At 36.9% G+C, this 17,726-nt stretch overlaps 1 protein-coding gene across 2 annotated transcripts; it reads left to right on the top strand.

Moving 5' to 3' along the window:
- Positions 1–3,709: 3,709 nt before the first annotated feature.
- Positions 3,710–17,083, top strand: LOC127510172 (5-hydroxytryptamine receptor 3A). 2 transcript variants are annotated; one of them, XM_051889677.1, is made up of 10 exons: positions 3,710–4,599; positions 4,685–4,750; positions 5,186–5,337; positions 5,440–5,484; positions 6,069–6,175; positions 7,637–7,806; positions 7,915–8,033; positions 11,820–12,030; positions 12,421–12,588; positions 16,488–17,083. In XM_051889677.1, exons 2-10 carry the CDS (start codon positions 4,693–4,695, stop codon positions 16,778–16,780), a joined length of 1,323 nt encoding a protein of 440 aa, XP_051745637.1. In that variant the 5' UTR covers positions 3,710–4,599; positions 4,685–4,692; the 3' UTR covers positions 16,781–17,083. The 2 variants fall into 2 exon arrangements, with proteins under 2 accessions (XP_051745637.1, XP_051745636.1); XM_051889676.1 differs by having other exon boundaries at positions 3,710–4,750.
- The last annotated feature ends 643 nt before the right edge of the window (positions 17,084–17,726 follow it).

Here is a 17,726-nt window from a genome sequence, read left to right as displayed (position 1 = left end):
TTTAAATCCATTTACTAACATTTTAAAAATATATAAAAATATATTACATTGTCATATGTTCTGTCATATAGGCTAACCGGTAAAACAATAAAATAACAGTACAATTTACTTGCCTTAAACAACTCAGAAGGTAATATTAGTATTATTATAATTATTGTTTTTGTTGTTACATTTAATTTATTGCCACACTTTAATATATGAATTATATTATCTGAACTCATTTAGCGTCATCAGGCTTTTATTTGTGCTTAATGGATAAAACAACAGAGCTGTAAATTTTACCTGCCACAAGATGGCACTGTTTTCGACACTCTTGATGCTTTGAAACTTTTCCTGAAACATTCAGAGAAAAACTTCAAAGATTTAAGAGGCTTCATTTCTCCATCCCTACCAGGCGCACCGTTGACACGGGGGACAGGGGGGTCAGGACCCCCGCAGTTTTGAAAAGACAGAAATCGACCCCCGCACTTTTGATAAGGGCTGCTTAAATCAGTCACACTATATTATCTTTTAGCTTAGGATATTTTCTTTCAAATGAGACCATTTTCGTTTCTGTGAGCTTTCGTTTGTGAACATTTAACTGTTTTGTCGCAGATGTGAACAGGAAATGCGCTCTCGAACGGAGAAACACGCGATCTCCAAACTCCAAACAATCGATCAAAGCGTGCTAACGTTTCAGGACAGGTCGATGGTATATAAATCATGCCCGAACGTTAGCGTTTGTCAATCAAGCCAAACCGTCCATTCAGAAACCGAGAAATTTGACACTTTAAGGTAAGGAGGCTGATCTCTCAGGTTGATGCACGAGCTGGCTGTGCACGCCACAAGGGAACACTGACTGTTGCCTTTAGTCACTGATAACGGCAGCAACGAGCACTCAGTATGTTTTCAGAAACACATTCCAGCACATATGCGTTTTCCAGTAACATATTATAATCAGTTAAATAGCTGACTAAATGTAGGCTACATTTGGTGTCTATGTACGCATTTTTATGGAAATTCACAGTTCTGATCAAAATGTAATATGACTGTTAAATTCTACAGTTTTTTTCTCTGTACAAAAAAAAAACATTATTTATGAACGTTTTTTTAAGGACATGTTTCTAATACATAACAATTACTTTTAATTAAAGGAAAATGCCATTTTTTTTCAGTAACACATATAATCAGTTGAACAACAGGTAAAATGTACAATTGGTGTCAATGTATGCATTTTTATGGAATTTCCCTGTTCCTATCAAAATGTGATATTGTTAAATTCTACTGTTTTTTCTCTGTAAAAATACATTTATTTTTTACAGCATAGGTCTGAAATATATTGTTCGCTGCAAACATGATGATCTTAAATTTATTAATTATTAATTTACTATTAACAAATGTGTAAAGTTGCATAATTTATACTCAATAAAGTAGGCTAACTGCATTACCTCAGATGGTTGAATGGTTGGATTCCACAACTGGTAAAATAAAACATATATAAGACAATACAACATTTACTGTAGGAGCCATACAATTTACTGGTGACTTAATTTGAAAAACTGTTCTATTGCGCTTCTGATTTGGCAGTGAAATTCACCAATTTTGGGTGCGTAAGATGTGAGGGATTCAATGGTCCAATTAGTATTTTCACCCCATAATGGCGGCCGCGCTACCGGAGCGCCATCTAGTGGCTGTTGTCCAAAAAGTATCAAAGTGTCGCCTCTTGGGTTCTATACTCTTTGGCGGTACGCATTGGCAATACGCAGGGAGGAGTTTTGAACGGCGACGCGATAGACTGAGAGGTGCCGCACGTGATTAAGCTAGCCGTTATGCTTTCTCCAATGGTAAGAGATACAGACCCTCTCCATATAATAATACGATCTCTGGTTCAACGCACCACCGTTTCCGTTTTGCAACGTTTTGTCGGTTCTGAACGCAGCCCTGGTAGTGGAGGACTGAATTATGCACCTTCCAGCATTTCTTTTTGCTTTCAAAACACATAATTAGTGTTGCGATAGCCAAGTGTGTTGTGTTTGTCTGAAATTAATTTCAGCTAACATATTCACTTTAGAATTATTACCATGCAGTTTTGCCACTATTAGCCTACATTAATTACATTTGTTGTCATATTTTAAAGGTATATAAAGTTTGTAAGCAAAAAAAAACAACAACAAAAAAAAAAAACACTCTACTGCCAGTAATATGTTCTCTCTCAAAATTGTCTGTTTTCACAAATTTATAGAAGCCCGTTTCCGCCACAATTGAGTAAAAATATATAATTCTGTAAGTCATAATAATGAGAAACTTTCTGATAATAATGACTTAGTTCCTCATAATAACGAGAAACTCTCTCGTAATTATGACTTAGTTTCTCATAATAACGAGAAACTTTCTCGTAATAATGACTGTTTCTCATAATAACGAGAAACTTTCTCGTAATAATGACTTAGTTTCTCATAATAACGAGAAACTTTCTAGTAATAATGAGAAACTTTCTCATAATTATGACTTAGTATCTCATAATAATGAGAAACTTTGTTATAATAATTACTTAGTTTCTCATAATAATGAGAAACTTTCTCGTAATAATGACTTAGTTTCTCATAATAACGAGAAACTTTCTCATAATAATGAGAAACTTGTACGCATGCGTAGAGCAGCGGAGCAGAAGGGCGTGGCACGCTAGTGACATCCGCTGGTTAAAGTCTCGTAAATGCGAGAACAGCAAACATGGCACGTTATGCAAAACAGTTGTTTTCGTTAAAGTAATCTACAAAGTGCAGTCTATCTATAGTATCATTAAATAACATCAGTTATTATAAATTATCAGTATATCTTCAATACTTTTCCATGCGCACGAGAAGGTGGAACGCAAAGTGGTTTCCGTGGTAACGGTGGAAACTGTTGCATGAACGCGACGGCTTACAAAACTATCAGATTAACGAAGGAATATGACATGTATTCGTTAAGTTTAAGTGCAACGTAAAAATGTGTGGGTTTATTAACGTTAACACGTATTTCGCGTCTAGGCTATTTGATGTGCAGGTTTGCCTAGACAATGCGCTGGAAAGCTTTTCTAATATAAACCGGGTCCTAAAGCGCCCAGTCATAAACCTTCATTCCAGTGATATTCCTACAGAAAACACCTTTTAAGATGTTTATGACTCATTAGAATGTATGCAAAAGACAGCTTTCCGGTGAAGCGTTCTTTAACAGACTTGGATATGTAGGTGTGTGCTGTCTTATCATTCCTCTATCTGTTTGAAATCCATGGATCACCACTCTGTGTTTCTGCTTGTTCATACACAAAAATACAAATGAATGTTACAAATGAATAAACGACTATATCCCGTCTCATAGGCTACTGATAATTTATCAATAATGTTACTTATTTAATGATATTATAGATTACACTTTTGCAGAACGTGCCATGGTTGCGGAGTTATCGCATTTGACCAGCGGATGTCGCTAGCGTGTCACTGCTCCGCTGCTTTGCGCATGCGTAGAAGTTTCTCATTATGAGAAACTAAGTCATTATTACGAGAAAGTTTCTCATTATTATGAGAAACTAAGTCATTACGAGAAACTTTCTCATTATTATGAGAAACTAAGTAATTATTACGAGAAAGTTTCTCAATATAAGATACTAAGTCATAATAATGAGAAAGTTTCTCATTATTATGACTTACAGAATTATATTTTTTTTACTCAATTGTGGCGGAAACGGGCTTCCATACAAATTCGTGTGTTTAGTGCTTGCCTGTGCTTTACATAAATACGCCTGTATTTTTGTCATTCTATGTTTTTAACTCATCGCAAACTGACGGTCCAAAATGGGGCTCCGTAGTATCAGTATGTCTTTGACTATAAATTTAGTTATGTTGGCACACTAATTGAGATTGTTTATTAATTCAAAAGCACCACATTGAATATTATAAATAATAGGCTATAATTGGATTGAGGCACAGATTTCACCCACATGGAGACTTCTGACCTTTCATGTTTTGGGATTGTGGGGGAAACCGGAGACCTGCAGAAACTTATTGTGGGTTTATTATTTGTAATTAGTGAAACCCTAATTCATCACAAATATGATGAGTATGTCAGGCTGGTATGAAAACGATATATGATAGAGCTGCATTGTCCTTTAGGACAATGTAAAGTGAGGCTATTCTTTTAATAATCTGTTGTTGTCTCCCTCTATGCCATCAAATATAATTAAACCCCTAGTGGAAGTGTTTGCTGATGTGCAGTGATTGTCCTCATGTATGGCCTCCTGTTTGACTGTGCGATGGGTCAAAGCCCTGCAAGTAATTACTGCTCTGTTGTGATATTTAACAATATAATGAATGCAGAGATCTTTAAAAATCTCATTATCTATAGTCCTACTAACAAGACAAGCTTACACAAAATATGAGATCAAATTTAATAGGCTATAGATGGTTCAGATATGAGCTGGGACTATTTTGTTTGCCTTACGTAACAACATTTGTGTCATATTCAAAGAGCTGTGACCCTTTAAAAGAGCCAAATGTCCTTGTTTCCCTCAAAAACTATAAAGTCACAGCTGAAGTTTGTGGGAAGCTGACCTGGGAGTTTTTTCAGCATTTGCTAGCAAAGGTAAACGTTTATCAGTTTTACGTTCTTATAAAAATGGATATAGCTAAAAGAATGTGTAAGTGCTTATTTTTGTTGTTGTTTGTAGGAGATGAAATGGTTCTTCGGCACAGGATCTCTTTGTTGCTGCTGCTTCTTTGTTCATCTCCACTTGGTAAACTATTTCTCCAGCTTTAGGAAATACACTTTCTACTGTGATTTAAATACCATGTGATTATATTTAGAATTCACAAGCAGAGAAATAAGCTTTCTCAAAACAATGAGCTTGATCTTTATAGATGAATACAGTGTGAATCTTAGACCCACAGGTGAAAATGCATAATTTTTCAGTACAAATGTTATTATCTGTAGAAGATTTGGAGTGAAATGGTTAATAGTGCCCTTCACACTTGCTGATTCCAATCGGATATGAACACAATCGGATTTGGAATCTGATTGGAATCTAATCTAAAATTATTGTGTATAGCATCTGTTCAGATCTGATTTGTGTGTCCTGTGACAGCGTGTCTAAATGAGCACACTCCCTCATTTACAACGTGGTCTCTTGATTTTCTCACGTGGTTCATAACATGTTTATCTGGTCCTATAGTGTTCGCTGCTGGTAACTCCACAGAGGCTGCTTGTGATCGCCGTTGTCTGGCAAATACTCGGGTTTCTAAAGAACTGTTCAGCGCACCACAGAACGACAACTGTACCATCCTAGTAAACATCACTTCCATACAATATGAGACATTGTCTTTTGTAAGTGTCATGTTTGTCTTGTTGATCGCCTTCTATGTTTGAATAGCACAAATGTACTTGTAAATAAGAACTGTATCTCATAATTCTGTCATCATGTTTTAGGATACAAAGGTCATGCAAATGACTAGCCGTATCAAGTTAAACATGGTGAGTAGACAAGTTCTTGAATGAAATACGATTATAGAATGTAAATAAAATCTACTTCAAAAACCTAGCTTGGTACAGTGATTGTCACCTGTAAACATCCAGTTATCTAAATACTATAACACTATATTATACATGAGTACGAGTGTTGTTATGCTGAGTTTTATCACAGTAGCAGCTGTGCTGATAATCAGTGCAATGGCATTATTGCGAGTGTGATTTCTTATTTTCAGCAGTTCTATAGAGTAATATTGAGTATTTCAGGCATAAACAGCGATAATGGCTGGCTGACCTATACATTTATCTCGCCTATTACACAGCTACTTGCAAAGTAAATTAATAAATATAAACAATATTTCATTTAATTTTTCAAAATCATTTTATGTGTTAGGAAAGTAGCGATATGAGAGACATGACTTGCACAGCTATGTAGCTATGTTGGTGTCATTATACAAAAATATGTACTGCAACATGCTGTAATTGACCAATCAGAATCAAGTATTTCAAAAAGCTATGTTATATTATAAAACAAAATGAGAGGCTGTTTATTTCACTAAAACTGTTGGACAAAATGTTCTGCCCTACAGGAATGGAAGGATCCTGATCTTGGATGGATGCAAGAGAGATCTAGATATCCAACAATTGTTTTACCTGTTGATAAAATCTGGATTCCTGGGATAGTTTTGGACAATGCGTGAGTTGAACTCGAGACTGATGCTGATTTATGGCACATATTCTAATAATGGACCTGTTTTAATGAAAAGGTTGGAGAGCTACACATTCAGTGACTGATTCAGTTCAGTACTGACCTCAGTTCCGGCAGGCTTCAGATAAAATGTGAATTTACTTTTATATTAAGGGGCATGAAATACATTTTCAGGGTGAACAACTATGGCTGAGTCTTATATTAAAGGGATAGTTCACCCAAAAATTAAAATTACCCCATGATTTACTCACCCTCAAGCCATCCTAGGTGTATCTGACTTTCTTCTTTCAGACGAACACAATTGGAGTTACATTAAATAATGTCCTGGCTCTTCCAAGCTTTATAATGGTTGTGAACAGAGGGTGAGATTTTGAAGGCAAAAAAGCACATCCATCCATCATAGAAGTAATCCATACTCCAGGAGGTTTATAAAGGCCTTCTGAAGCAAAGTGATGCATTTATGTAAGAAAAATATACTTATTTAAAACTTTAAAAACTATAATACCTGGCTTCCGGCAGATGGCCGTACCCGTACGCACATCGACTTATGCCAAAAGACTAACCCCTGACGTGATGTAGAAGTAGCATAAGCATAGATGCCTCTCGCTGTTCAAACAAATAGGGCTGGGCAACAAACTCAAGCTCCTCTTCTCGATATCGAAATCCTCCAACATTTATCTTTTAAAATTCTCCTTTTAGACTTCTAATGCATGACCGGTGTTTTGTTTTGCTCTTTCCTCTGCGCTTCCGCATTCATCAGTGTGTCATGCGTCATGTGTCAGCTCAGAGTTAACTCTTTCGCCGTAAATCAATGCGTACGACCATCTGTCAGAAGCTAGTTATTATAGTTTTTAAAGTTTTAAATATGGATATTTTTCTTACACAAACACATTGCTTCGATTCAGAATCATTTATTTACCCCCCGGAGCTGTGTGGATATCTTCTGTAATAGATGGATGCACTTTTTTGGGGCTTCAAAATCTCCTCCTCTATTTACTGCCATTATAAAGCTTGGAAGAGCCAGAATATTACTTAATATAACTCTGATTGTGTTCGTCTGAAAGAAGATAGTCATATACACCTAGGATGGCTTGAGGGTGAGAAAATAATAAGGTAATTTTCATTTTTGAGTGAACTAATTCTTTAAGGAAACATATATCTTCCCCACATTGTTCCACAGGGGTTCCTCAGGGGTCTACCCTGGGGCCCCATCTTTTTAGTTTTTAACTATAAAATCTGGTTAAAGAGCCACTGAGCTCCACATTCATCAACATGGCCTGGATTAAGATAGGCCTGAAATAGAATAATTGGAAATATATCAAGTGTTAGATGGCAGATACTTTTTGCCACCACGTTTAGAAACAATCTGTGGCGTTATTACCACCACAAGTTCTGGTTGATTTCTGCCACTGTTCAGATGCCATAATCTCTCTCTCTATATGCTCTCAGAATAGAAACGACGGTGGAGCCGTACACTAAGGACGTACAGGTGAGGAGGGATGGAACTGTGAACCATGCAGTGGTTTTGTTCACGATGGTGAGCTGTGAAATCAACCTATTCAGCTACCCCTTTGTGAAAGGAGAATGTCCTGTGGCCATCAATGGATGGAGCCAGAAATGTAAGATAATACTTGTTAAGCAGATTATGACCATTTGTTTTTAACTGGAGAAATATTCCTCAATATATTATGAAGTAAAGAATGTGTCCTCTTGTTTGTTTGATCTAGCTTGTGCGCTCAAACTCCAGATCGCTGATCATGTGTCTTTGGTTGGCGGTAATCGAGGAGAATGGCAGACTACGAACGTGATCAAAACTGTGGATTCATCAGATCGCGTTTATCTCCAAGTAATTAATTTATTCAATTCTGACCCTCTGAACAAGAGTATTGAATTTAGAGAGCTTGTCAGTGTTACCTTGAACCCTCAAAGCAGAAATGATCGATAAACATATATAGAAGTTGATGGATTTAATGTGATGGTTCTCGACCAGGGGTCCTCAGCAAGCTTTAATTAATATATTATTATTAATACAATTATATTAATATTATAAACAGTATATTATTATTATGAGTATTAATAGATCAATAATAGTAATAGATATTACAAAACTAATTTAAAATGCTAATAAAAACATAGAATCAAGATCATATTTCTTTTATCCCCCTCAACAACTATTGTTTTTACTGAAGAACATACAGATCAAAAAACTCAATGAAATCAAGAAACAAAATTAATTGTGGTTAAAGGGACAATATGTAATTTTCGCCACTAGAGGTCACTTATTCAAAACAAAGGCGTAGCTTGATGACGCCGTGAATGAGTGTGGAATCATGGGAGTTGGGGTCTTCACCTCAACAGCCGATGGAAAGGAATCCAACGGACTTGGGCAGAAATCATGTTCATGGATGAGCGAATGTATTAAAGTTTTATTAACGTTACGGTGCACTGAAAAACTTTTGGTATAGTAATATATATTAAATTAATAATCAAAATTTTTACTTAGTAAAATTAAAATTCAATGAGAACTAGAATTTCCTAAGCAAAATTTTAAATATAGTGAATGCTCATGATAGACACCTGGGATGCACACTGATCTCGAGTCCAGCGGAGCTTTTATTATGCTTTTGCTGCAGTCAGCCACTTTTCGGTGGCTGCTATGAGACACTTGTTGCACTTTGCAGCAATCTAGATCGATATTATTTAAACTGGAAATCGTGGGTAATGCGGATATGACGTCATTGACACGCGACGCAATGACACGGTCCATGTCCTGGTTAAAAATGCTGATTTCTCCTAACCCCAAAATTGTTGGAAATGTTTGGGATAATGTAAGTAAACAAGTTAATATATATATATATATATATACAGGTGCTGGTCATATAATTAGAATATCGTGAAAAAGTTCATTTTTTTATTGTAAATTATTTTAAAAAATGAAACTTTCATATATTCTAGATTCCCTACATGTAAAGTAAAACATTTCAAAAGTTTTTTTTTTTTAATTTGTTGATTAGAGCGTACAGCTAATGAAAGTCCAAAATCCAGTATCTCAAAATATTAGAATATTTACATTTGAGTTTCATTAAATGACCATCCCTACAGTATAAATTCCGGGTATCTCTTGTTCTTTGAAACCACACTAATGGGGAAGACTGCTGACTTGGCAATGGTCCAGGAGACAATCATTGACACCCTCCACAAAGAAAGTAAGTCACAGAAGGTCATTACTGAATGGGGTGGCTGTTTACAGAGTGATGTATCAAAGCATATTAAATGCAAAGTTGACTGGACGGAAGAAATTGGGTAGGCAAAGGTGCACAAGCAACAGGGATGACTGCAAGCTTGAGAATACTGTCAAGTAAAGCCAATTCAAACACTTGGGAGAGCTTCACAATGAGTAGAATGAAGCCGGAGTCAGCGCATCAAGAGTCACCACACTCAGACATCTTCAGGAAAAGGACTACCAAGCCACTTCTGAACCAGAGACAACGTCAGAAGCATCTTACCTGGGCTAAGGAGAAAAAGAACTGGACAGTGAACAGTGGTCGAAAATCCTCTTTTCAGATAAAAGTAAATTTTGCATTTCATGTTGAAATCATGGTCCCAGAGTCTGAAGGAAGACTGGAGAGGCACAGAATCCAAGCTGCTTGAAGTCTAGTGTGAAGTTTCTGAAGTCAGTAATGATTTGGGGGGGGCGTGACGTCTGCTGGTGTTGGTCCATTGTGTTTTATCAAGTGCAAAGTCAATGCAGCCATCTTCCAGGAGATTTTGGAGCACTTTATGCTTCCATCTGCTGACAAGCTTTATGGAGATGCTGATTTCCTTTTCCAGCAGGACTTTAGCATCTGCCCACAGTGCAAAAACCACTTCCAAGTGGTTTGCTGACCATGATATTACTGTGCTTTATTGGCCAGCCAATATGCCTGACCTAAATCTATGGGATATTTTCAAGAGAAAGATGAGAAACAGTCGATCCAACAATATACAGATGATCTGAAGGCTCAATAGTGCCTCAGCAGTGCCACAGGCTGATCACTTCCATGCCACACTTCACTGATGCAGTAATTTGTGCTAGGAGCAAGTCATTTACTGTAATATGTCCTGCCGATCAAGTATTGAGTGCACAAAAGAACATACTTTAAAGAACTTGAACTTTTCTGTTTTGCAAATCCATTTTTTGATTGATCTTAGGAAATATTCTAATATTTTGAAATACTGGATTTTGGACTTTCATGAGCTGTACGCTCTAATCATCAAAATTTAAAAAAAAAACTTTTGAAATGTTTTACTTTACATGTGGGGAATCTAGAATATATGAAAGTTTCATTTTTAAAAATAATTTATAATAAAAAAATGAACTTTTTGATGATATTCTAATTATATGACCAGCACCTGTATATACTCTCGGAATGAATTTACATATTATACATGGAATGTACATAGGTTTGGTCTTGGCGGACTAGATCTGCTACGCTGCTGCTGCTGCTGCTGTTGGATGAGTGAGAATACATCTAAAATGCACATGAAAACATTGAAGTGAATTTAGGCTACTGCAATGAAACATAGGGAGGAACTTCCCCAAGCAGATCTAGGCAGGTGGTGCTGGGGAAGGTGGAGGGCAAGCGAAGTCCCATGGTGCACTGCAATGAACTGATCCAATTCAAAGTCAGGAATAAATAGGTTACGTAGAGAGAACAAAACGGAACGATTTGATGACTCGTTGTCTTTAATTGAACCAATCAGCTGCTCGGAAGAGTTTCATGACTGAAATATATATATATATATATATATATATATATATATAAAACATTGTTCTAGTGGTTTATGGTCTAAGTCTTACCTATTATGCCTTTAATTTAATATATTGACGCCCTGGTTTACAATTCTGTTATAATTACAGTAGAAATACCAGAAAAAATATTTTGGCTTATATAAGGGGAACTTTAAATATTTTTAAATATATTTGTCAAAAAGTTTGAAAACAACTGCTTTGAAGGGGTCAAATGTGAGTGCAAATAATTTGTTTTAAAATCAGGCATTTCCTGTAATTTGCCACCAGGTGGCGTCCCACTAGTTGACTCAGTTTTGGTGAGAGATGTCACATGTGCCAAATGTTTTGCCCTCTTCATTCACACTCACAGTTTTCTTTCATGAGAACACCATGAGCACCATGTGAACATAAACAAATTAATTTGATAACACTGACCCGCTGAGATGTGACCACACACACCAACTCCCTCTGACTCTCCAAAAACTGCACTCTTAAAGATAAAGGTTCTTTATTGGCATCGATGGCTCCATGAAGAACCTTTAACATTCATGGAACCTTTCCATTCCACAAAAGGTTCTTTATAGTGGAAAAGGGTTCTTTGGATTGTTAAAATGTTCTTCATACTTAGAAAAAAAAAGGTTCTTTTAAGAAATGATCACTGAAAGGTTCTTTTGGGATGGCATCATTCTATGGCATCGCTATTTAAAAATAAAATAAAAACCCTTTGTAACCTTTATTTTTAAGAGTTTAAAATTCTGAAAAAACAGCTGGCAGTCTAAGAAAACAGACTGTAATGGTTTAACTCTTGAAGTGACGACATAAACCTGTAATTGTTTAATGAATCACTTGGTCTTTGAACAGGTCGCTCTGTCTATTAACTTCTTCGGTGCGTTTGTGACCCTGATCCTGCCCAGTGCACTCATAATGCTGGCTGACCTGGTGAGCTTTGCTCTGCCATTTGAAGGAGGAGAACGCAACTCTTTCAAGGTCACCTTGGTCCTGAGCTTCACCATGTTTCTCCTTATCCTCAATGATCACCTGCCTAACGGTGGCAACTGCAGCCCTCTCCTCCGTAAGTAAAAGAACAGAGATCTGCTCCATTTTAAACACTACAGATTTTTGGTAGTATGTTTGTAAAGTTAATACTGACAGCACTTATGTTTAGTCCTAATGTTACATCCTAACGAAAGCCGCAACACCATATTATTGTGCAAAACATTTGTGTAGTATTTAGAGTTAAATTTAATAAATGTCTGTTTTGTGGACTGTGGGAATGACTTAATTTTGAAGGTCAGACCCTCCCCTTCCCTCTCCCAAAAAATTTGCACCCTGCATTTATGAGAAATTTGTTTATACCGCCTATATATAAAGCATTACAGCATACTTTGGAAAGGGCTTTCTTTTAATAGACTAGTATTAGCTCATGATGTGAATGGCATTTTCTTCATTTTCTCCTTTAAAGACTATCACTTCAGTTTCTGTCTGGTCTGTCTGGTCCTGAGTATGCTGATTTCCATAGTGCTGACACGTCTGTCTGTAGAGGACAGCATCCTGCTGTGTAGACGATCCGCCAAGGTTCATCCATCAACCAACAGCAATACACAACATGACAGCCTGGATCAGGAGAAAGGTAACAGATGACCGTCAACACAAAGGCTACTTTGCTTCATTGAGTTTATTATATTCATTGTTATGATCATGTTTTGAAACAAACAAAAAGTGCAAAAGTTTAAAGTTACGATAGTTTTTTCTTCCCTATTGTGATACTATATATCCAACGCTATCTCACGACCAATTCGTACATATTTTACGAGGTGACTAATTTGTACGAATTCATATGATTTGTCTAAACCCCAGTGATGGGTAGGTTTAGGGGCGGAGATAGGGGTAGGTCATTCGTACGAATTCTTACGAATTTGGCAACTCGTATAATACGTACAAATTCGTACAAGTGAGGTCATACAAATTCGTACGAATTAGCCATCTTGTAAAATACGTATGAATTGCCGTGAGATGGGGTTGGTATATCTGAAGTAAATGGCTTCTGGAACAAGAACAAATGGGTCTTGATTTTGTCCATGGGGAATTGAGTGGATGATTGTGTTTTTAGCTATTGGTCGAAATCATGAAATTGACAGATTGCTCCGCCCTCACACCAGTAAACACGTGCAAGAGGGAGGGGAAGTTACTTTGATTAAATATTACGAGGGCACATGAATTTAGCAAAATTATGTGCATGGATCATTCATTTACAGGCACATGCACAGATAAACCCCTGGTGCTCAAGCACCTGCTCTTTTGGCCTCTGATAAGTGCCTTTTTTGCAAGACATATTTTTTGTTTAAATTTGGCCCGTGGCATTAATTCTCAATCAATTCTCAGCATCCATGTCTCCCGGACCTGCCTTCACTGGTGACAGCAAGTAACAGATGCCCTAAACTTCGGCATTGTTTGTTACCACTGTGAAATTGAACCACTATTAAAACATCTCAATACAGCCAGCCTAACTTAGGCAATAGCCCTCCATTAGGCTTAACAAGTAAGCTAATCTGGCGTTGCCGTAAAATAACGTTGTGCAAGGTCGGAAATGCTACCAATTTGAATAAAAATGTCACCAAAATTCAAGTTATAAATTGCCCTTGTATGAATTTTTGTATTATAAATATGTAGTTAAGCAATATCACACAAGCAAAAGTGCTATTTTTTTCTCGAATATCAGCACGATTGCAAAATTTGATAATCATTTTATACAACAGTTCAATAAACAATATGAATTGACCATTTTTAGACACAACATTGTCAATTTTGACTGTTTTTGCTCTATTTTGCCAACAAAAATAGTTCCAAGCAAAGCAGAAGAGTTGCGTCTCTCAGCAAAACACAGCAGGTATTCGTTCTTGAATGATTCACCGTTTTTGAATGAATCAATGATTCAGTGACCTATTTATAAAGTCAGTAGACACAGGGCCTGTGTCCCAGTGTGCATACTATCGATCCTAAGTAGTATGTGACATTAGTAATTTTCAATACTATTTAGGGGCAGATAGGGTGTATATAGTACATTGAGATGCAGGGTTGCTTCCTTCATGAATGAATCCACCAACAGGTTTGAACGATTCGGTTGAATGAATGATTCTTTGATTCACTTATTACGACTTGCCACCACCTAATGGCGGTTTTAGTTTTGTATAATATTAATTCATTTTTTTACCCTACATTTCCATATTTCTCTATCTACATTATTTAGGCAATTGTAATTGCAGTGTAAATGGATTTTGATAAATGGTAAGATGGATTATACAATATAGGGCTGGTATAACAGCCCTATAGTGTATAGTGTTAAATAGTGTAATTAATTCAAAGATGATCAACAATATGTAACTTTACTAAAAAACAAAACAAGAATTGTCCATTTTTTTCTTGTTTACTGGTGTGAGGGCAGGGGCAACCTGTCATTCACATGACATCACAGCAATAGCAAACCATCCAATGATCTAATCAATTCCCCATAGATAAAATCAAGACCCGCTCAACATTCGTTCTCATTCGAGAAGCCGTTTCATTTAGATATATGTCACAACAGGGAAGAAAACACTATCGCAAGTTTCAAATTTCAATATTTTATTCAGAATACAACATAGATGACATATCAAATGTTTAAACTGAGAAAATGTATCATTTTAAGGGAAAAATAAGTTGATTTTAAATTTCATGACATCAACACATCTCAAAAAAGTTGGGACAAGGCCATGTTTACCACTGTGTGGCATCCCCTCTTCTTTTTATAACAGTCTGCAAACGTCTGGGGACTGAGGAGACAAGTTGCTCAAGTTTAGGAATAGGAATGTTGTCCCATTCTTGTCTAATACAGGCTTCTAGTTGCTCAACTGTCTTTGGTCTTCTTTGTCGCATCTTCCTCTTTATGATGCGGCAAATGTTTTCTATGGGTGAAAGATCTGGACTGCAGGCTGGCCATTTCAGTACCCGGATCCTTCTTCTACGCAGCCATGATGTTGTAATTGATGCAGTATGTGGTCTGGCATTGTCATGTTAGAAAATACAAGGTCTTTCCTGAAAGAGACGACGTCTGGATGGGAGCATATGTTGTTCTAGAACTTGGATATACCTTTCAGCATTGATGGTGCCTTTCCAGATGTGTAAGCTGCCCATGCCACACGCACTCATGCAACCCCATACCATCAGAGATGCAGGCTTCTGAACTGAGTGCTGATAACAACTTGTGTTGTCCTTGTCCTCTTTAGTCCAGATGACATGGCGTCCCAGTTTTCTAAAAAGAACTTCAAATTTTGATTCGTCTGACCACAGAATAGTTTTCCACTTTGCCACAGTCCATTTTAAATGAGCCTTGGCCCAGAGAAAACGCCTGCGCTTCTGGATCATGTTTAGATATGGCTTCTTTTTTGACCTATAGAGTTTTAGCCGGCAACGGCGAATGGCACGGTGGATTGTGTTCACCGACAATGTTTTCTGGAAGTATTCCTGAGCCCATGTTGTGATTTCCATTACAGTAGCATTCCTGTATGTGATGCAGTGCCGTCTAAGGGCCCGAAGATCACGGGCATTCAGTATGGTTTTCCGGCCTTGATCCTTACGCACAGAGATTGTTCCAGATTCTCTGAATCTTTAGATGATATTATGCACTGTAGATGATGATAACTTCAAACTCTTTGCAATTTTTCTCTGAGAAACTCCTTTCTGATATTGGTCCACTATTTTTCGCCACAGCATTGGGGGAATTGGTGATCCTCTGCCCATCTTGACTTCTGAGAGACACTGCCACTCTGAGAGGCTCTTTTTATACCCAATCATGTTGCCAATTGACCTAATAAGTTGCAAATTGGTCCTCCAGCTGTTCCTTATATGTACATTTAACTTTTCCGGCCTCTTATTGCTACCTGTCCCAACTTGGAATGTGTAGCTCTCATGAAATCCAAAATGAGCCAATATTTGGCATGACATTTCAAAATGTCTCACTTTCAACATTTGATATTCTGTGAATAAAATATAAGTTTATGTGATTTGTAAATTATTGCATTCCTTTTTTATTCACAATTTGTACAGTGTCTTAACTTTTTTGGAATCGGGTTTGTATGTATCAGTAAAACACTTCAAGTCAGGATTCAATCAATGTTTATTCAGCTCAAATCACAAAAAAAAAAAAAAAATTTGTGTTCTACTGGAAATACTACTGTTACCCACCAACAGATCTGCTTGGCCAGAGAGTGGAAAAGAGTTTATAGAAAGGTGTCTTTGTGCTTGAAAGAATGACAATGACTTTATTCAGAAATGCATGGTGCAGCACTATACCAGAGCACATAGTGCTTGGTTACACTGGGACGGGTTTGTGATTAAGTCCCAGGTTTTTGCACTGAAATGCTGCATGCAAAATTGGTGCAACTGCTTAGTGAGTTATTTGTTCTACTCCTTTTGATGACAGTAGTTGCACAGAAATGAAACACTCACCCTTTAACATTGCAATAACATAAATAATGTGGTATGCATTCACAGATACAGGTGCGATTACAACAAAGTCTGGTGATCTGGCTTCAGAGATGGCTTCACTCCAGAAAATAGTAAACCTTTTGGAGAACTTCGATAAAGGAGAAAAGGAGACAGAGCGTAAAGTGGCCTTTGCCTACCGCCTAGACAAATTCTTCTTTGGCTTTTTTCTAAGCATCTACATACTTTATGTCATAATTATTATTAGTATCACCCAAACAGATATTTGTAAGGTTGACAATCTAGACTTCTGGGATAATTCTGACCATGGAGATAACTACTATGACTACTCGTACTCATAACCATAGGCACCTTCTTCACTTCACTGTAGTTTCAACAGATCCTCTCAGATCTGCTCTGTTTGGTGCATATCAATTGTAGTACACTGTACAAGGTAATGATTGGAATAAGTTCATATATTAAATATATATTCATATTTATAAGAATAGTAACAATTTTAATTGTCACTGTCCAATTAAATCTGTAATTAGACTTTCTGAATGCTAGATAAGATGCCATTTTAATTGTATTAAACCACTATATTCAAGGATAGAAGCATGAATTGCAACAAATACAAATATTGTTTTGATGACCCCTTCTTCAAACTATTATTAATGTGTCTTTTGTCATTTGTGACCCCATGACGTACTAATGATACGTCAATTGCCGTCCGAATCCACATCTCTGATTTTACCAGAAGAGATCAATATAAAAAGTACTGTTTAAATCCTTTTTGACCACTGTGGAGCACCACATGATGACTGTTATGCTTCACAGTGCATTTTAAAAAGATGTAGCATACACTTTTTTTAAACAGAAGATATTTAAATAATCAAATGATAAATATGATATTATTTTCCTATTATTAAATGAAATATGAATGTATTCTTATTATTCCAAGCATACAACATTTTATTTAGAGCACACAATCTTGCGACCACACAAGTGGAGCAGCGCGTTCCAGGTGTTGTACCGAATTTCGACTCCCTGCCAAATTATTACCTCCCTCGTGGAAATCGCTACCCGATTGCCTAATCCTAACCCCACACCTAATCCTAATCCCTCCCCCACACCTAATCCTAAACCTACCAATACTAGGGGGGGTAATAATTTGGCGGGGGTCGGAATTCGGCACAACACCGGGTTCAAAGGATTACTAAACTCAGTCCGCCATCTGAATGCACAAGTTTCAGCGCTGAGGTGCCATGCAAATTAATTTTTACAGGCGTCTGTCTGAATAGTGCTTAT

This window comes from Ctenopharyngodon idella, chromosome 3 (genome assembly GCF_019924925.1).
Source record: "Ctenopharyngodon idella isolate HZGC_01 chromosome 3, HZGC01, whole genome shotgun sequence".
NCBI lineage: Eukaryota > Metazoa > Chordata > Actinopteri > Cypriniformes > Xenocyprididae > Ctenopharyngodon > Ctenopharyngodon idella.
This window is presented reverse-complemented; position numbering and strand designations above follow the sequence as displayed.

Bases quoted from the DNA above. Each gene is read 5' to 3' on its own strand.
- LOC127510172 (XM_051889676.1), top strand. From the start codon at position 4,393: ATGAGATCAAATTTAATAGGCTATAGATGGTTCAGATATGAGCTGGGA. The intron at 7,807-7,914 runs GTAAGATAATAC...TGTTTGATCTAG, and splicing joins CAATGGATGGAGCCAGAAAT to CTTGTGCGCTCAAACTCCAG. The intron at 12,031-12,420 runs GTAAGTAAAAGA...TCTCCTTTAAAG, and splicing joins CAACTGCAGCCCTCTCCTCC to ACTATCACTTCAGTTTCTGT.